General features: G+C 49.0%; 1 protein-coding gene across 1 annotated transcript in view; it reads right to left on the bottom strand.

The window, feature by feature from the left end:
* LOC121562370 (receptor tyrosine-protein kinase erbB-4-like) overlaps positions 1 to 20,660 on the bottom strand; it is a 184,752-nt gene that overhangs the window by 130,880 nt on the left and 33,212 nt on the right. Inside the window, exon 2 of the mRNA XM_045223179.1 lies at positions 10,824 to 11,010. Coding sequence (XP_045079114.1) covers positions 10,824 to 11,010 — 187 coding nt within the window. The remainder of the gene's footprint in view (positions 1 to 10,823; positions 11,011 to 20,660) is intronic.

The raw sequence follows: 20,660 nt of genomic DNA, 5'->3' as shown, positions 1-20,660 counted from the left end.
GAACGCATGATGTTGTCCTAATATGGACACCATACACACCATGGACACATGATGCTGTCCGAATATCCTTTGGAAGAGCTGTCTGTGCATCACATGGGTCTCAGACTGCAGTCCATCTACCAACCAACAAAAGCTTATCTAAGCTTCTATGATGTATGATAATGCCTTGCCTACTGGTTATAACCAGACACCACTGACTCCTGACTTAATAGACTGGGTATAACCAGACACCACTGACTCCTGACTTAATAGACTGGTTATAACCAGACACCACTGACTCCTGACTTAATAGACTGGTTATAACCCGACACCACTGACTCCTGACTTAATAGACTGGGTATAACCAGACACCACTGACTCCTGACTTAATAGACTGGGTATAACCAGACACCACTGACGCCTGACTTAATAGACTGGTTATAACCAGACACGACACGACAGACACCTGACTTAATAGACTGGTTGTGACCAGACACCACTGACTCCTGACTTAATAGACAGGTTATAACCAGACAGCACTGACACCTGAATTAATAGACTGGTTATAACCAGACACCTGACTTAATAGACTGGGTATAACCAGACACCACTGACACCTGACTTAAAAGACTGGTTATAACCAGACACCACTGACGCCTGAATTAATAGACTGGGTATAACCAGACACCACTGACTCTTGACTTAATAGACTGGGTATAACCAGACACCACTGACTCCTGACTTAATAGACTGGTTATAACCAGACACTACAGACACCTGACTTAATAGACTGGGTATAACAAGACACCACTGACTCGTGACTTAATAGACTGGTTATAATCAGACACCACTGACTCCTGACTTAATAGACTGGTTATAACCAGACACTACAGACACCTGACTTAATAGACTGGGTATAACCAGATACCCCTGACTCCTGACTTAATAGACTGGTTATAACCAGACACCACTGACACCTGACTTAAAAGACTGGTTTTAACCAGACACCACCGACTCCTGACTTAATAGACAGGATACAACCAGACACCACCGACACCTGACTTAATAGACTGGGTATAACCAGACACCACTGACAACTGACTTAATAGACTGGTTATAACCAGACACCTGACTTAAAAGAAGACTGGTTATAACCAGACACCACCGACACCTGACACACTCATCGTTAGCCGCCACTGGAGGACTTGACAGACTGGGTATATAAACCTGGGTGATTGGGAGATGTAAGGGACCTCATTCACAATCATGGAATAAATATGGTGAATAAACAAATGCGTGGGGGTCTGATGAGTAAACAGATCCTTGTTGGGACATGGCCCACAAAATATATTTAGAACAGCTAGTGCTACACTAGCTAGCACTACTTAGACATACAGCTAAAGGCTAATGACAGCACCGAGGGGCTATGGCTTGATGGGAGTCTCACCTGGAGTCCATGGTCACAGTGTGTGTGTGTGTGTGTGTGCGTGTGTACGTGTGCGTGTCTGTGTGCTTTTGTATGTGTGTGTGTGTGCTTTTGTGTGTGTGTGTGTGTGTGTGCTTTTGTGTGTGTGTGTGTGTGTGTGAGTGTGTGTGTGTGCTTTTGTGTGTGTGTGTGTGTCTGTGTGTATGTGTGTGTGTGCTTTTGTGTGTATGTGTGTATGTGTGTGTGTGTGCGTGTGTGTGTATATGTGTGTGTGTGTGTGTGTGTGTGTATATATGTGTGTGTGTGTGTGTGTGTGTGTGTGTGTGTGTGTGTGTGTGTGTGTGTGTGTGTGTGTGTGTGGGCCTGTATACTGTGCGTGCTTACCTGCACTAGGAGAGAATGACAAAGCAGTGATCAACCTAATTCATTAATATCTGACAGCTGGCGAGCAGATAGACAGACATGTCTCTACATGTCTGGCCATGCATGAGCTTCATATGCTGTTGCATGACTATCTTTACTCTTCTTAAATCTAACTAAATGTTATCGAAAATGTAATCCACGTAATCCCAAAAGTAATTATTTCTCATGAGAGGGCTATAAACAATAACTAGTTATGCTGCACACTCCAAGAAAGAGTTAAAATCGAACCTTTCTGGTCAAAATAGTTATAAATTGCTGAGGTGTTGTCACGGTTTCGGCCGAGGCTGCTCCTCCTCCTGGTTCGGGCAGGCTTCGGCGGTCGTCGTCCCCGGAGTACTAGCTGCCACCGATCTATGTTTCATGTTCGTTTGGTTTTGTCTTGATGTTGTACACCTGTGTCTTGTTAGTCCTCGTTAGTGTCCTATTTAGTTCTCGTTGTGTGTGTTTGTCTTTGTGTGTGATTGCTCTTCTGTTTTGTGTTGGAGCTACGTACTTCCCTCCAGTGTTTTGGAGAGGTTTTCGCACATGTTAGTGCGCCGTTTGTTTGACGCCTGTGTGCGCCGTTATTTCGCCTTCGGGCTTATTGTGCTTATTTTCTACGTGAATATTGCACTAAAGTCTTTTGGACTGAGCTTCTGCGTCCTGCGCTTGATTCATGCACCACACCCACCTTCAGCACCCCTTGACAGAATCACACACCAGAATGGAATCAGCAGGATCTGCAGTTACGCCTGAGTCGCTCGAGGAGCATGTTCGCGGCCAAGATGACCAGATACGACAACTGGGGACCGCTCTACAGGACGTCATCAACACCCTGCACCGATGGGAGGCCAGCGGGGTACCCACACCTCCACCTACCCTGCCAACCCCATCGGCCGGTCCACCAGTCCCAGGTCCGGAACCCAGGGGGATTCGGCTCTCGCTCCCGAGGGCGTATGACGGAACAGCTGCCGGGTGTCAGGGGTTCCTCCTGCAGGTGGAGCTCTACCTGGCCACTGTACACCCGGTGCCCTCGGGACACGAGAGCGTTTCCGCTCTCATCTCCTGTCTCACGGGCAAGGCGTTGGAGTGGGCTAACGCCGAGTGGAGGAAGATGGACGCCAACACCATCTCCTACGCCGAGTTCTCCCGCCGCTTCAAGGCCGTGTTCGACCATCCACCTGAGGGCAAAGCGGCGGGGAGCGTCTAGTCCACCTGAGACAGGGGAGGAGGAGCGCACAGGCGTTTGCTCTAGAGTTCCGGACTCTAGCGGCGGACGCAGGGTGGAATGAACGGGCCCTCATCGACCATTTTCGATGTAGCCTACGGGAGGACGTTCAACGTGAGTTGGCCTGCAGGGATACCCATCTCACCTTCGACCAGTTGGTCGATATGTCCATCCGTCTGGACACCCTGCTGGCCACCCGTGGACGTTCCGAGGGGGTCCGTCCATTCCGCCCTCCGGCACCTCCGAGCCGAGCCCTATGGAGCTCGGGGTGCCGGGCGCTAGAGAAAGGAGGAGGAGGAGCCCGAGGGGGCCTGTCTCCTGCACCAAGTACGGTCGTGGAGGGCACACTGCGGCCAGGTGCTGGGGAGGGTTCTCCGGGGGAGAAGACAACAGGCCACGCACTGGGGGGCCTCCCAGGTGAGTAGACGTCCCACTTACCCAGAGCTTTCTGTTGTGCACTTTTGTATACCTGTGTGTTTTCCACAGGTTGCACCTCATTCCCAGCATAAGGCGCTAGTAGATTCAGGCGCAGCTGGGAATTTTGTTGATCGGAAGTTTTGTTTAGATTTAGGGATCCCTCTCCTACCTGTTGACAAACCTTTTCCCGTTCATGCCTTAGATAGCCGCCCGTTGGGGTCGGGGTTGATTAGGGGAGATCACAGCACCACTTAGGATGTGTGCGCAGGGGGGGTCATGAAGAGACTATACAGCTGTATCTGATCGACTCTCCTGCGTACCCAGTGGTGCTGGGAATTCCCTGGTTAAGCACCCATAACCCTGCTATTTCGTGGCAACAGAGGGCTCTCGATGGGTGGTCTGCTCAGTGCGAGGGGCGATGTCTGGGTGTTTCCGTGGGGGCGACTTCGGTGGAAAGTCCAAACCAAGTGCCCGCACTGCACATTCCGCCTGAATATGGGGATTTAGCTCTCGTGTTTAGTAAAACTAGGGCGACGCAGTTGCCTCCTCATAGACAGGGGGATTGTGCGATTGATCTCCAGGCAGGAGCAGCGCTCCCACGGAGCCACGTGTATCCTTTGTCTCAAGAGGAGAGAAAAGCTATGGAGACTTACATAGCCGAATCTTTGAGACAGGGATACATTCGGCCCTCCACTTCTCCCGCCTCCTCAAGCTTCTTTTTTGTGAAGAAGAAAGATGGAGGGTTGCGCCCGTGCATTGATTACCGTGGTCTCAATCAGATTACTGTGAAATACAGTTATCCACTCCCTCTGATTGCGACCATGACAGAGTCATTGCATGGAGCGCGGTTTTTCACAAAATTGGATCTCAGGAGCGCGTATAACTTGGTGCGCATTAGGGGGGGCGACGAATGGAAGACAGCGTTTAGTACCACGTCAGGTCATTTCGAATATCTCGTCATGCCATATGGGTTGATGAATGCTCCATCAGTCTTCCAATCCTTCGTAGATGACATTTTCTGGGATATGCAGGGACAAGGGGTGGTCATGTACATTGATGACATTCTGGTGTACTCGTCTACCCGAGCCGAGCATATAACCCTGGTGCGTCGTGTATTGAGGAGGCTGTTGGAGCACGACCTATATGTCAAGGCAGAGAAATGTCTGTTTTTCCAGGAGTCGGTCTCCTTTTTGGGTTATCGGTTGTCCGCGTCAGGGGTGAGAATGGAGGTGGATCGTGTGTCCGCTGTGTGTAATTGGCAAACTCCAACCACTGTAAAAGAGGTGCAGCAGTTCTTGGGCTTTGCGAATTACTACCGGAGGTTTATCCGGGGTTTTGGACAGGTGGCAGCTCCCATCACGTCCCTTCTGAAAGGGGGGTCCGGTGCGCCTGCAGTGGTCAGCTGATGCGGACAGGGCCTTTAGGAGACTGAAGGACCTGTTTACGTCGGCTCCGGTGCTGGCGCATCCGGATCCCGCATTACCCTTTCAGGTTGAGGTAGACGCGTCTGAGGCTGGTATAGGGGCCGTTCTCTCTCAACAGTCCGGCACGCCACCTAAACTCCGCCCCTGTGCTTTTTACTCAAAAAGCTCAGCCCGGCGGAGCGTAACTATGACGTTGGGGACAGGGAGCTGTTAGCTGTAGTTCAAGCCCTTAAGGTGTGGAGGCATTGGCTTGAGGGGGCTCAACACCCTTTCCTCATTTTGACTGACCATCGGAACCTGGAGTACATCCGGGCAGCGAGGAGACTGAACCCTCGCCAGGCTCGATGGAGTATGTTTCTCACCAGGTTCGTATTTAAAATCACGTACATCCCTGGGTCCCAGAATGGTAAGGCAGATGCGCTGTCCCGGCGGTATGACACGGAGGAGAGGTCCGTTGAGCCTACTCCCATACTACCGGAGTCTTGCATTGTGGCACCGGTGGTGTGGGAGGTCGATGCCGAAATCGAGCGAGCGTTGCGTACCGACCCCAGCCCTCCACAGTGTCCTGAGGGTCGGAAGTACGTTCCACTCGAGATTCGGGATCGACTCATTTACTGGGCTCACACGTCACCCTCCTCTGGACATCCGGGTATTGGCCGGACAGTGCATTGCCTTAGCACTAAATACTGGTGGCCCACTTTGGCTAGGGATGTGAGGGTTTATGTCTCCTCCTGCTCGGTGTGCGCCCAGTGTAAGGCGCCCGACATCTGCCCAGGGGTAAGTTACAACCCCTGCCCGTTCCACAACGACCATGGTCCCACCTCTCGGTGGATTTTGTGACAGACCTTCCCCTCTCTCAGGGGAATACCACCATCCTGGTCGTTGTGGACCGTTTCTCTAAGGCCTGTCGTCTTCTCCCTATGTCGGGTCTTCCTACTGCCCTACAGACCGCTGAGGCCCTATTTACCCACGTCTTCCGGCTTTACTTGGTACCCGAGGATATAGTGTCTGATCGAGGCCCCCAGTTTACCTCCCGTGTTTGGAGAGCGTTCATGGAGCGTTTGGGGGTCTCGGTTAGCCTTACCTCAGGGTACCACCCGGAGAGTAACGGGCAGGTAGAACGTGTCAACCTGGATGTGGGTAGGTTTCTGAGGTCGTATTGCCAGGGCCGGCCGGAGGAGTGGGCACGGTACATTCCCTGGGCCGAGATGGCCCAGAACTCTCTCCGCCACTCCTCTACCAACCTAACCCCCCTTCCAATGTGTGTTAGGTTACCAGCCGGTTCTGGCACCTTGGCAGCAGAGCCAGATCGAGGCCCCTGCGGTGGATGATTGGATGAGGCGCTCGGAAGAGACGTGGAACGCTGCCCACGTCCACCTGCAGCGGGCCGTCCCTTCGTCACAAGGCGAGCGCCGATCTCCACCGCAGTGAGGGGCCGGTGTACGCACCCGGAGATCGAGTCTGGCTCTCTACCAGAAACCTACCCCTCCGCCTGCCCTGCCGGAAGCTGGGTCGGCGGTTTGTGAGGGCCCTTTAAAGTCCTGAGAAGATTGAACGAGGTGTGTTATAGGTTACATCTACCTGTTGAGTATAAGAATATTAACCCCTCGTTCCATGTGTCTCTTCTCAGGCCGGTGGTAGCTGGTCCACTCCAGGACAATGTGATAGGGGAGACTCCTCCGCCCCACTGGACATCGAGGGGGCTCCGGCGTACACCGTTCGGTCCATCTTGGACTCAAGACGCCGGATGGGGGGTCTCCAGTATCTCGTGGAGTGGGAGGGGTACGGCCCGGAGGAGCGGTGCTGGGTGCCGCGGAGGGACATCCTAGACCCATCTCTCCTGTCGGAGTTCCACCGGGACCATCCCGCGCGCCCTGCTCCGCGTCCTCCTGGTCGTCCCCGAGGCCGGGGTCGGCGCACGGCTGGGGCCGCGCGTCAAGGGGGGGGTATTGTCACGGTTTCGGCCAAGGCTGCTCCTCCTCCTGGTTCGGGCAGGCTTCGGCGGTCGTCGTCCCCGGAGTACTAGCTGCCACCGATCTATGTTTCATGTTCGTTTGGTTTTGTCTTGATGTTGTACACCTGTGTCTTGTTAGTCCTCGTTAGTGTCCTATTTAGTTCTCGTTGTGTGTGTTTGTCTTTGTGTGTGATTGCTCTTCTGTTTTGTGTTGGAGCTACGTACTTCTCTCCAGTGTTTTGGAGAGGTTTTCGCACATGTTAGTGCGCCGTTTGTTTGACGCCTGTGTGCGCCGTTATTTCGCCTTCGGGCTTATTGTGCTTATTTTCTACGTGAATATTGCACTAAAGTCTTTTGGACTGAGCTTCTGCGTCCTGCGCTTGATTCATGCACCACACCCACCTTCAGCACCCCTTGACAGGTGTAGTCACTTTTGAGGATACAAGCTCCAGTACACAGTACAAATATGATTAAAATATTAAAATATTTTACATGATGCTTTTCCTATTCAACAAAACTGTATGAATAAGGCTTGAAATGACTTATATGCTTTCTAAATATAGTATAATCAAATTATAAAATGACTATAAGATTTTACCTTCCTTATAACTGTAAAATACATATTTGTGTTAGAGAAAATATTTTCTAAAGGCCTCTCTTGATCAAAGTGTCTGCCCCCACTGCTGTGAACGTCACACAGAGCTCTAGCTTGGCTTACTGACTTCGTTAGGAACTCGCATTTAATCTCATATCCATCTATGACAAACAGAAAGTGTTTTTTGTTTAAAATCTATGAATGACTTTAGATTACTTTGATAAAGTTTGCTATAAATCTATCTCTGAATGTACTAGAGTGACAAAAACAAGACGTACTGTAAGGATTGCAGGCACGTGCTTTGTCAGTGGCTGTGACGTAAGGTTCAGCCAGGAGTTGATGGACAGTCGGAAGAGCGAATGAAATGGTAGGAGGCACATCCCAGCTTCAAGTGGCATCAGATTTAACATCCTACATCACACAGGCGGAAGAGATATACTTCTGTGTCCGTGAGAACCAGGGCTACCGCTCAACGCACGCCGTTTCAATCTATGGTGTCCACAGATCGAATTAAAAGCGGAAATGTCGGTTGGAACCAGTACCAGGGGACTTTACATCTATTAAATGAATGTGGAATTCCACTTTTCTTTTGTAGTTGTTATGTTTTATTGAGACAATACAGAAGAGTGACTCAGGACCAAAGGCAGAAACAGGGATTGAACCCCGGTCTCAGGGATGAGATACATTTGATAGCTCCGGGTGTGTTACTACTAGGCCACAGACTCTGCACAACTCTCTTTAATTTATCTTGGCTAAAGAACATGCCACATCATGGGCCATTCGTTGTGACTCACAGCTCAAACTACTCCATGAAACAACCTAGTATCCAAGACGGCTACTCTGTAAACAGAAAAGTTAATTAACTGAAACACGTGGCTTTTTCCAAGCCATTTCATCTCTCTGTACAAAAGGGCATTCAACTTAATTTGTCCAAATATGAAACTCGGGTGCAAAGCATGGTTTCTGTTTAAAATGTATTTCCATTTGGTGTCTTAATTAAAAGAGTAGGGTATTAAATTGGCTTTAGCTGTGGGTGGGTGTAACCCTAGGAAAAGCTCTGCCACCTTCTCCTCCTTCCTTAATAATCCTCCACCTTCTCCCCCTCCCTCCTCCCTCTCTGTGGACGACTTTGTCTACCACTTTGAAAAGAAGGTCGACAACATCCGCTTCTCATTCACTCAGTCTATTGAGTCCACTGGTCCCACTTACACAGAACTACCCTACGCCTTGACCTCTATCTCCCTTCTCTCTCCAGATGAAATCCTGTGACTAGTGATGTCCGGCCCCATGACAACCTGCCCACTCGACCCCATCTCCTCTTCCCTTCTCCAGAGTACCTCTAGAGACCTTCTCCCATTCCTCACTTCCCTCATCAACTCATCCCTGACCATTGGCTGCGTCCCCTTGGAATTCAAGGCCAGAGTTGCTCCCCTCCTCAAGAAACCAACACACAAATCCTCTGATGTCAAAAACGACAGACCGGTATCCCTTCTTTCTTTTCTTTCCAAAACACTTGCTGTCTCTAACCAACTCCCTCGCTATCACTCTCAGAACGATCTTCTTGACCCTAACCAGTCAGGCTTCAAGACTGGTCACTCAACTGAGACCGCTCTCCTCTGTGTCACGGACGTTCTCCTCACTGCCAAAGCTGACTCGCTCTCTGTTCTCAACCTCCTAGATCTATCCACTGCCTTGGACTCCGTGAACCATCAGATCCTCCTCTCAACCCTCTCAGGGCTGGATGTCTCAGGCTCCGCACATTCTTGGATTGCATCATTCCTGGCAGGCCGCTCCTACCAGGTGACATGGAGAGGATCTGTGTCTGCACCACGTGCTCTCACTACTGGTGTCCCCCAGGACTCGGTTCTAGGCCCTCTCCTCTGCTCTCTATTCACTCGGCTCCGTCATATCCTCACTTGGTCTCTCCTATCATTGCTATGCGGATGACACTCAACTACTTTTCTCCTTCCTCCCTTCTGAGACCCAGGTGGCGACACGCATCTCTATGGGAGGTCAGCTCCTGCTCAGCCCAGTCAAAGCTTTTCTCTGTCCTGGCATCCCAATGGTGGAATGAGCTTCCCCCTGAAGCTAGGACAGCAGAGTCCCTGCCCATCTTCCGAAAACGTCTGAAACCCTACCTCTTCAAAGAGTATCTTAACTAATCCCACAGCACCCCCCCACCCCCCATAACAAAAATAAATACAAAAAAGATCATCACATTTTACTTACTATGAGACTATGTGGTTGTCCCACCTAGCTATCTTAAGTCGCTCTGGATAAGAGCATCTGCTAAACGACTAAAATGTAAATGTCAAAATGTGTGAAGCGAAGGTTGAACACAACCATTTATTTTCAAAGAAATGTCAGAGGATTCTTCTATTCTATGACATTATAATACATTTTCTGGGTATTCTGAAACTATTCCGTAGCTTAGCAAAGCTAAAGATTCTAAATTATTTTAATTTGCTTGGTTTCGTAAAAGCACAATCTGTGAGACTCCATGCTGTTCAATGGTAATTTGGACACCAATTGGTTTTGAAGAGTATAAATTCCTTATGGGCTGCTTTAGGCTATAATAACCTCATATTTAACATACTCTATTTTAATGCTTTACAATATATGTCTACACCTATCAAGCCAATCTCCTGGACTGACAGTCTTTGCATCCATCGCTCAGTCTATGGATATGAGAGTGGTATCATTCCCCCAGGCCCCATCCCTCAGCAAACCATGTAGAGGCCACAGTTATCATTCCCCCAGGCCCCATCCCTCAGCAAACCATTGCGAGGCCACAGTTATCATTCCCCCAGGCCCCATCCCTCAGCAAACCATTGTGAGGCCACAGTTATCATTCCCCCAGGCCCCATCCCTCAGCAAACCATTGCGAGGCCACAGTTATCATTCCCCCAGGCCCCATCCCTCAGCAAACCATTGTGAGGCCACAGTTATCATTCCCCCAGGCCCCATCCCTCAGCAAACCATGGAGAGGCCACAGTTATCATTCCCCCAGCCCCCATCCCTTAGCAAACCATGGAGAGGCCACAGTTATCATTCCCACAGGCCCCATCCCTCAGCAAACCATGGAGAGGCCATAGTTATCATTCCCCCAGCCCCATCCCTCAGCAAACAATGGAGAGGCCACAGTTATCATTCCTCCAGCCCCATCACTCAGCAAACCATGGCGAGGTCACAGTTTGTATTGAGATAGACTATCAGACCATGGATAGGCCACAGTTTGTATTGTGATAGACCATCATACCATGGAGAAACTGTTGGCAAGATCAAGAGAAGGAGAAAGTGATAGAGAGATGGAGAGAAGGAGAGAGTGAGAGAAATGGAAAGACTGCGTGACTGAGTCACCCAGGTGAGTATAGAGTGGTCTGCACTGGGCCACTGACCTGTGAGGTTGCGAAGGCCCAGCTGTCTGAGGCCGTAGTAGCCGTCGCGGCGGTAGTTGAGGAAGATGGCCAGGGCATAGCGTCCCTCGTAAAGCTTGGTGCCCCGCACGATGCGAAGGTTCTCCAGCGGCAGGTAGTCAAACTGGTTCAGAGCCACCAGCACATAGCCTGTCACCTCCCGGATAGACTAGAGGAAGGAGGGAGAGATAGGGGGGCAGAGAGAGAGAGAGAGAGAGAGAGAGAGAGAGAGAGAGAGAGAGAGAGAGAGAGAGAGAGAGAGAGAGAGAGAGAGAGAGAGAGAGAGAGAGAGAGAAACGCAGTTAGAGAAATGTACAAAGTCAGGCTGCTATTTATTGAAGGACACGGACACTTGAAGAGACTACCTGATCTGTCCCCCAACCTTCCTGTAGATCAACCTAGTCCTGATCTGTCCCCCCAACCTTCCTGTAGATCAACCTAGTCCTGATCTGTCCCCCAACCTTCCTGTAGATCAACCTAGTTCTGATCTGTCCCCCAACCTTCCTGTAGATCAACCTAGTCCTGATCTGTCCCCCCAACCTTTCTGTAGATCAACCTAGTCCTGATCTGTCCCCCCAACCTTCCTGTAGATCAACCTAGTCCTGATCTGTCCCCCCAACCTTCCTGTAGATCAACCTAGTCCTGATCTGTCCCCCCAACCTTCCATTTTGGTTAATTTTTGTTTGTTCACTTTATCTATCTAGCACATAAATGTGTTTGTGTTGAACTGTTCAACAGTATTTGCTAGTAAAAGCCAGCATTGTGTACTGAGCTAGGAAAAGCATCCTGAATGATGGCTCATTGTTAACATTTTGGGAAGTTGGTGGAGGATGTTTTTTAGTGCACTTCTTCAGATAACAGCTTGTCCTTGGCTCAGGGTTTCCGCTGGGAGAAGCCAGTTGTGCCAGGAAGTTTACTTGGGGTCTAGAAGGACATCCAATCACAGAGCTGTAATATCACTGATAGAGATAATGAGCTCTGGAGCCCTGCCGTCAATCATCCTGACAGCCAATCGCAAGCTCACACAAACTATCATTACTGGGACATGGGCTTTGTTCAGTCAGCGGGATTGCTTTACTTTGTGGAGGTGTGTGTCCGTGTAAAAATCAGGCGGCATGTTATACTGGTCACAGATCAGTCCCTATGCACCAGTTACCTCTCCCTGGGTCTCTGTGGTCATAAAAAATTCATCTGATGCACTGACACAGCACGTCAACTGACAGCTGTCATCTGCCCGCAAGACATGGTAACACAGTCGCTCACTGCACCAGCCACCACTGGCAGCTCCAATCACAACACTACATTATAGGAGCCCGAATGGCCGATGATTTCTTATAGGATCCATATGGATGGCAGTGGAGGCACAACATTGACTCATTTAATTGCTAAGTATCTCTGGAGAGGCTCTTACCATTTGACAGCTGAATTATTCAACGTTGTGGCTGGGGTACTGTGCTCTCGTTAAATTTACGGAAGCACATGTATTTTGTCAGTGGCTGTGCAGCAACACAGCGCAATTGATATTCATTGATATACCGGAGGAGTTACATGACATTACTCATATAAGAATTCCTAATGGGGTCCGTATAGGAACGTGGGGACCTGCAAAGTTGTTTGAAATGATAAGTTAGGGGAAAGAAATGCTAGGAGGCTATGGTATGATTATAAAGAGCGGTTTTAATGAGCAGAGACAGGTCAGTAATGATGTGGCTGATTGGTTAGGAGTGGGGTGGAAAAGAGTCATCCCTGGTTTGATTTTCTCTTCACCTTACGGTAGACTCGGGGAGGGTGACAGCTAAAAACAAGGCATGGGTGTGTCTGAAATGGTACCTGACTCACTAATGCACTACTTTTGACCAGAGCCCCATACGGATCCGGTCCAAAGTAGTGCACTATTAAGGGAATAGGGTGTCATTTTGGACGCATCCATGTGGCTGTATTTTCACTTCCTGATAACAGCCAGGTTGCCAAGCAGAGTAGCTTCATTCAGTCAGTCATTCAGTCAGTCAGTCAGTCAGCCAGTCAGAAAGTCAGTCAGTCAGTCTTTCAGTCAGTCAGTCATTCAGTCAGTCAGTCAGTCAGTCAGCCAGTCAGCCAGTCAGCCAGTCAGAAAGTCAGTCAGTCATTAAGTCAGTCATTCAGTCAGCCAGTCAGCCAGTCAGAAAGTCAGTCAGTCAGTCTTTCAGTCAGTCAGTCATTCAGTCAGACAGTCATTCAGTCATTCAGTCATTCAGTCAGTCAGTCAGTCATTCAGTCATTCAGCCAGCCAGTCATTCAGTCAGTCAGTCATTCAGTCATTCAGTCAGTCAGTCAGTCAGTCAGTCAGTCAGTCAGCCAGTCAGAAAGTCAGTCAGTCAGTCAGTCTTTCAGTCAGTCAGTCATTCAGTCAGTCAGTCAGTCAGTCAGTCAGTCAGCCAGTCAGCCAGTCAGCCAGTCAGAAAGTCAGTCAGTCAGTCTTTCTATCAGTCAGTCATTCAGTCAGTCATTCAGTCAGCCAGTCAGCCAGTCAGAAAGTCAGTCAGTCAGTCTTTCAGTCAGTCAGTCAGTCATTCAGTCAGACAGTCATTCAGTCATTCAGTCAGTCAGTCAGTCAGTCAGTCAGTCATTCAGTCAGTCAGTCTTTCAGTCAGTCAGTCAGTCATTCAGTCAGACAGTCATTCAGTCATTCAGTCATTCAGTCATTCAGTCAGTCAGTCAGTCATTCAGCCAGCCAGTCATTCAGTCAGTCATTCAGTCAGTCAGTCAGTCATTCAGTCATTCAGTCAGCCAGTGAGCCAGTCAGTCAGTCAGTCAGTCATTCAGCCAGTCAGCCAGTCATTCAGTAATTCAGTCATTCAGTCAGTCAGCCAGCCAGTCGGTCAGTCAGTCATTCAGCCAGTCAGCCAGTCAGTCATTCAGTCAGTCAGTCAGTCATCCAGTCAACCAGTCAGCCAGTCAGTCAGTCATTCAGTCAATCAGTCATTCAGTCAGTCAGTCATTCAGTTATTCATTCAGTCATTCAGTCAGCCAGTCAGTCATTCAGTCAGTCAGCCAGTCAGCCAGTCATTCAGTCAGTCATTCAGTCAGTCAGTATATTCAGTCATTCAGTCGGTCATTCAGTCAGTCATTCAGTCAGTCATTCAGTCAGTCAGTCAGTCATTCAGTCAGCCAGTCAGTCAGTCAGCCAGTCAGCCATTCAGTCAATCAGTCAGTCAAGTATTTTGTCAGTCATTCAGTCAGTCAGTCATTCAGTCAGTCAGTCAGTCAGTCAGTCAGTCATTCAGCCAGTCAGCCAGTAATTCAGTCATTCATTCAGTCAGTCATTCAGTTATTCATTCAATCATTCAGTCAGCCAGTCAGTCAGTCAGTCATTCATTCATTCATTCAGTCAGTCAGCCAGTCAGTCAGTCAGTCATTCAGTCAGTCATTCAGTCAGCCAGTCAGTCATTCAGTCAGTCAGCCAGTCAGCCAGTCATTCAGTCAGTCATGCATTTTGTCAGTCATTCAGTCAGTCTGTCAGTCAGTCAGTCATTCAGCCAGTCAGTCAGCCAGTCATACAGTCAGTCAGCCAGTCAGCCAGCCAGTCAGTCAGTTAGTCAGTCAGTCAGTCAGTCAGTCATTCAGTCAGTCAGTCAGTCAGTCAGTCAGTCAGTCAGTCATTCAGTCAATCAGTCAGTCAGTCAGTCAGTCAGTCATTCAGTCAATCAGTCAGTCATGCATTTTGTCAGTCATTCAGTCAGTCAGTCAGTCAGTCAGTCATTCAGTCAATCAGTCAGTCATGCATTTTGTCAGTCATTCAGTCAGTCTGTCAGTCAGTCAGTCATACAGTCAGTCAGCCAGTCAGCCAGCCAGTCAGTCAGTTAGTCAGTCAGTCAGTCAGTCATTCAGTCAATCAGTCAGTCATGCATTTTGTCAGTCATTCAGTCAGTCTGTCAGTCAGTCAGTCATTCAGCCAGTCAGTCAGCCAGTCATACAGTCAGTCAGCCAGCCAGTCAGCCAGCCAGTCAGTCAGTCAGTCAGTCAGTCAGTCAGTCAGTCAGTCATTCAGCCAGTTAGCCAGTCATTCAGTCAGTCAGCCAGTCATTCAGTCAGTCAGTCTGTCAGTCAGCCAGTCAGTCAGTCAGTCAGTCAGTCAGCCAGTCAGCCAATCAGCCAGTCAGTCAGTCAGCCAGTCAGTCAGCCAGTCAGCCAGCCAGCCAGTCAGTCATTCATTCATTCATTCATTCATTCATTCATTCAGTCAGTCAGTCAGTCAGTCAGTCAGGCAGTCATTCAGTCAGTCAGCCAGTCAGCCAGTCAGCCATTCAGCCAGTCAGCCAGCCAGCCAGCCAGTCAGCCAGCCAGTCAGTCAGTCATTCAGCCAGTCAGCCAGTCATTCAGCCAGTCAGCCAGTCATTCAGCCAGTCAGTCAGCCAGTCAGTCAGCCAGCCAGTCATTCAGTCAGTCAGCCATCCAGCCAGTCAGCCAGTCAACTAGCCAGTCTGTCAGTCAGTCAGTCATTCAGCCAGTCAGCCAGTCATTCAGCCAGTCATTCAGCCAGTCAGCCAGTCATTCAGCCAGTCAGCCAGTCAGCCAGTCAGCCAGTCAGCCAGTCAGTCAGTCAGTATACATGTACTGCCCACTGTGGTCTCTATTGAAACACAATGTCCAGAGCAGGAGAAAGAGTAGACAGAATCCTGTGTTGTATTAGGCTGATTAGAACGCCTCAGTCACTGGGAATTCAAGCAAAAACACAACAAACAATCTGTATCAATGCTGTTTTGAGTGACACGTTATTCAGAAGAGACGTCCTATGGAATCATTTCCAATAACATTTCATATTACGAGGAACTAGTGTAAGAAAACCCTTTAACAGGAACAAACTGTTTGTCATTAGGTTATCGTCAAACTCTAAAAACTATTCAACAACACTCAATAAAAATCTATGACTCTTTCATTCTTTGACAGAAAACGTATGATTCCGACATTAGATTTTACTGTGGGGGCTTCGTGATGTGGTGCCCAAGAATGGTGAGGTGTGATGTTTATCTTTCAGCAAGGGTGACCCAACGCTAACCCTTGTGTTTGACGCCCCGGGCCGGATATGATCCATCGTTGGCCCCGGCATCATTAGCTCGGCAGTAACACCCCTTTGCCTGCCGAGGACGCTTTTGCAGGGCCACAGGGACGTTGCTCTGCTCTAGACCTGGCTGCAGGAGCCTCAGACAGGCAGACGGATCCACCACGCAGCGGTGGTGATGGTCCCCCGTTCTCAGTGCCAGCCTCCGGGCACCGACGGCAAACCATGGAGAACCAAAGGAGAAATGGTTCGAACTGTTGCCTAGCAATGCCTAGCAACACAGGGAAAGCCTTTCAGCGCCAGCCACCAGTGGAGAGAAGAGAGGGAGAGGGGACATTTTTGTAAGAAATACATGGAGGGAGGATTTTGGCTTGTAATTTAACTCATTCAATTAAAGGATTACTTTGCTGTGTTTTTTCGCCACCCTCTTTAGATACTTTTTTTTTTACTTTGACACTATTTAATTTCCTTCTGCTCTTAAATTCCATTCCGAGAGCCACCGGATCAATATTTTCTGCGGGTGGAAGAGAAGTAGCTAGCAGGAGGAGAGGATGAGACGAGAAGAAGGGCGGAGGAGGAGAGGATGAGGAGAGAAGAAGGGCAGAGGAGGAGAGGATGAGGAGAGAAGAAGGGAGGAGGAGGAGAGGATGAAAAGAGAAGAAGGGAGGAGGAGAAGTGGATGAAGAGAGAAGAAGGGAGGAGAAAGTTAGGGGAAAGAAATGCTAGGAGGCTATGGTATTATTATAAGAGCGGTTTTAATGAGCAGAGACAGGTCAGTAATGATGTGGCTGATTGGTTAGGAGTGGGGTGGAAAAGAGTCATCCTTGGTTTGATTTTCTCTTCACCTTACGGTAGACTCGGGGAGGGTGACAGCTAAAAACAAGGCATGGGTGTGTCTGAAATGGTACCTGACTCACTAATGCACTACTTTTGACCAGAGCCCCATACGGATCCGGTCCAAAGTAGTGCACTATTAAGGGAATAGGGTGTCATTTTGGACGCATCCATGTGGCTGAATTTTCACTTCCTGATAACAGCCAGGTTGCCAAGCAGAGTAGCTTGATTCAGTCAGTCATTCAGTCAGTCAGTCAGCCAGTCAGAAAGTCAGTCAGTCAGTCTTTCAGTCAGTCAGTCAGTCAGTCATTCAGTCATTCAGTCAGCCAGTGAGCCAGTCAGTCAGTCAGTCAGTCATTCAGCCAGTCAGCCAGTCATTCAGTCATTCAGTCATTCAGTCATTCAGTCATTCAGTCAGTCAGCCAGCCAGTCAGTCAGTCAGTCAGTCATTCAGCCAGTCAACCAGTCAGCCAGTCAGTCAGTCATTCAGTCAATCAGTCATTCAGTCAGTCAGTCATTCAGTTATTCATTCAGTCATACAGTCAGCCAGTCAGTCATTCAGTTAGTCAGCCAGTCAGCCAGTCATTCAGTCAGTCATTCAGTCAGTCAGTATATTCAGTCATTCAGTCGGTCATTCAGTCAGTCATTCAGTCAGTCATTCAGTCAGCCAGTCAGTCATTCAGTCAGCCAGTCAGTCAGTCAGCCAGTCAGCCATTCAGTCAATCAGTCAGTCATGTATTTTGTCAGTCATTCAGTCAGTCAGTCATTCAGTCAGTCAGTCATTCAGTCAGTCATTCAGCCAGTCAGTCAGTCAGTCAGTCATTCAGCCAGTCAGTCAGTCAGTCAGTCATTCAGCCAGTCAGCCAGTCATTCAGTCAGTCATTCAGTCAGTTATTCATTCAATCATTCATTCAGCCAGTCAGTCATTCAGTCAGTCAGCCAGTCAGTCAGTCATTCAGTCAGTCATTCAGTGAGTCATTCAGTCATTCAGTCAGCCAGTCAGTCATTCAGTCAGTCAGCCAGTCAGCCAGTCATTCAGTCAGTCATTCAGTCAGTCAGTATATTCAGTCATACAGTCGGTCATTCAGTCAGTCATTCAGTCAGTCATTCAGTCAGTCATTCAGTCAGCCAGTCAGTCATTCAGTCAGCCAGTCAGCCAGCCATTCAGTCAATCAGTCAGTCATGTATTGTGTCAGTCATTCAGTCAGCCAGTCAGTCAGTCAGTCAGTCATTCAGCCAGTCAGTCAGTCAGTCAGTCATTCAGCCAGTCAGTCAGTCATTCAGTCATTCAGTCAGCCAGTGAGCCAGTCAGTCAGTCAGTCATTCAGCCAGTCATTCAGTCATTCATTCAGTCAGTCATTCAGTTATTCATTCAATCATTCAGTCAGCCAGTCAGTCATTCAGTCAGTCAGTCAGCCAGTCAGTCAGTCAGTCAGTCATTCAGTCAGTCATTCAGTCAGTCAGTCAGTCAGTCAGTATATTCAGTCATTCAGTCGATCATTCAGTCAGCCAGTCAGTCATTCAGCCAGTCAGTCAGTCAGTCAGTCAGTCAGTCAGTCAGTCATTCAGTCAGTCATTCAGTCAGTCAGTCAGTCAGTATATTCAGTCATTCAGTCGGTCATTCAGTCAGCCAGTCAGTCATTCAGCCAGTCAGCCAGTCAGTCAGTCATTCAATCATTCAGTCAGTCATTTAGCCAGTCAGTCAGTCAGTCATTCAGCCAGTCAGCCATTCAGTCAGTCAGTAAGTCAGTCAGTCATTCAGCCAGTCAGCCAGTCATTCAGTCATTCAATCAGCCAGTCAGCCAGTCAGTCAGTCATTCAGTCATTCAGTCAGTCAGTCAGTCAGTCAGTCAGTCAGTCAGTCAGTCAATCAGTCAGTCAGTCAGTCAATCAGCCAGTCATTCAGTCAGTCAGCCAGTCAGCCAGTCAGCCATTCAGCCAGTCAGCCAGCCAGCCAGCCAGCCAGTCAGCCAGCCAGCCAGTCAGTCAGTCATTCAGCCAGTCAGCCAGTCATTCAGCCAGTCAGTCAGCCAGTCAGCCAGCCAGTCATTCAGCCAGTCAGCCAGTCATTCAGCCAGTCAGCCAGCCAGTCATTCAGTCAGTCAGCCAGTCAGCCAGTAAACCAGCCAGTCAGTCAGTCAGTCAGTCATTCAGCCAGTCATTCAGCCAGTCATTCAGCCAGTCAGCCAGTCATTCAGCCAGTCAGCCAGTCATTCAGCCAGTCATTCAGCCAGTCAGCCAGTCATTCAGCCAGTCAGCCAGTCATTCAGCCAGTCAACCAGTCAGCCAGTCATTCAGCCAGTCAGTCAGCCAGTCAGTCAGTCAGTATACATGTACTGCCCACTGTGGTCTCTATTGAAACACAATGTCCAGAGCAGGAGAAAGAGTAGACAGAATCCTGTGTTGTATTAGGCTGATTAGAACGCCTCAGTCACTGGGAATTCAAGCAAAACACAACAAACAATCTGTATCAATGCTGTTTTGAGTGACACGTTATTCAGAAGAGACGTCCTATGGAATCATTTCCAATAACATTTCATATTACGAGGAACTAGTGTAAGAAAACCCTTTAACAGGAACAAACTTTTTGTCATTAGGTTATCGTCAAACTCTAAAAACTATTCAACAACACTCAATAAAAATCTATGACTCTTTCATTCTTTGACAGAAAACGTATGATTCCGACATTAGATTTTACTGTGGGGGCTTCGTGATGTGGTGCCCAAGAATGGTGAGGTGTGATGTTTATCTTTCAGCAAGGGTGACCCAACGCTAACCCTTGTGTTTGACGCCCCGGGCCGGATATGATCCATCGTTGGCCCCGGCATCATTAGCTCGGCAGTAACACCCCTTTGCCTGCCGAGGACGCTTTTGCAGGGCCACAGGGACGTTGCTCTGCTCTAGACCTGGCTGCAGGAGCCTCAGGCAGGCAGACGGATCCACCACGCAGCGGTGGTGATGGTGCCCCGTTCTCAGTGCCAGCCTCCGGGCACCGACGGCAAACCATGGAGAACCAAAGGAGAAACGGTTCGAACTGTTGCCTAGAAATGCCTAGCAACACAGGGAAAGCCTTTCAGCGCCAGCCACCAGTGGAGAGAAGAGAGGGAGAGGGGACATTTTTGTAAGAAATACATGGAGGGAGGATTTTGGCTTGTAATTTAACTCATTCAATTAAAGGATTACTTTGCTGTGTTTTTTCGCCACCCTCTTTAGATACTTTTTTTTTTACTTTGACACTATTTTAATTTCCTTCTGCTCTTAAATTCCATTCCGAGAGCCACCGGATCAATATTTTCTGCGGGTGGAAGAGAAGTAGCTAGCAGGAGGAGAGGATGAGAAGAGAAGAAGGGCGGAGGAGGAGAGGATGAGGAGAGAAGAAGGGCAGAGGAGGAGAGGATGAAGAGAGAAGAAGGGAGGAGGAGGAGAGGATGAGGAGAGAAGAAGGGAGGAGGAGGAGAGGATGAAGAGAGAAGAAGGGAGGAGGAGGAGAGGATGAGGAGAGAAGAAGGGAGGAGGAGGAGAGGATGAGGAGAGAAGAAGGGAGGAGGAGGAGAGGATGAAGAGAGAAGAAGGGAGGAGGAGAAGAGGATGAAGAGAGACCCAAGGGAAGATAAACAGAAGCACCTGCATTTCTACTCCCTCCCTCCCTCCCTTCTTCTTCTCCCCTCTCTCTCTCTCCCTCTCTCCCTCTCTCTCTCTCCACCTTGACTTTTATCAAAACACAGCCGGAGAGATGCAGCTGAAAGAAAAGTACTTTCCTTTATGCCAATAACCTCAAATGTGACGAAAGTTCTCTCAAGTTTTAAGAGGGTAAACCCTGAACAAATAACACTTGATTGATTCATAGAGGGGAAACCCCCAAACGACAGCCTGTTTGTTCCTCTCACAGATGTGGTTAGAATCCTGGAATTGTAATAACTCTGTATGACCTAGAGTAGAGTAGAATA

This window comes from Coregonus clupeaformis, chromosome 10, assembly GCF_020615455.1.
Source record: "Coregonus clupeaformis isolate EN_2021a chromosome 10, ASM2061545v1, whole genome shotgun sequence".
NCBI lineage: Eukaryota > Metazoa > Chordata > Actinopteri > Salmoniformes > Salmonidae > Coregonus > Coregonus clupeaformis.
Note: the sequence above shows the minus strand (reverse complement) of the source record. Positions and strands in the feature narration are given on the sequence as shown.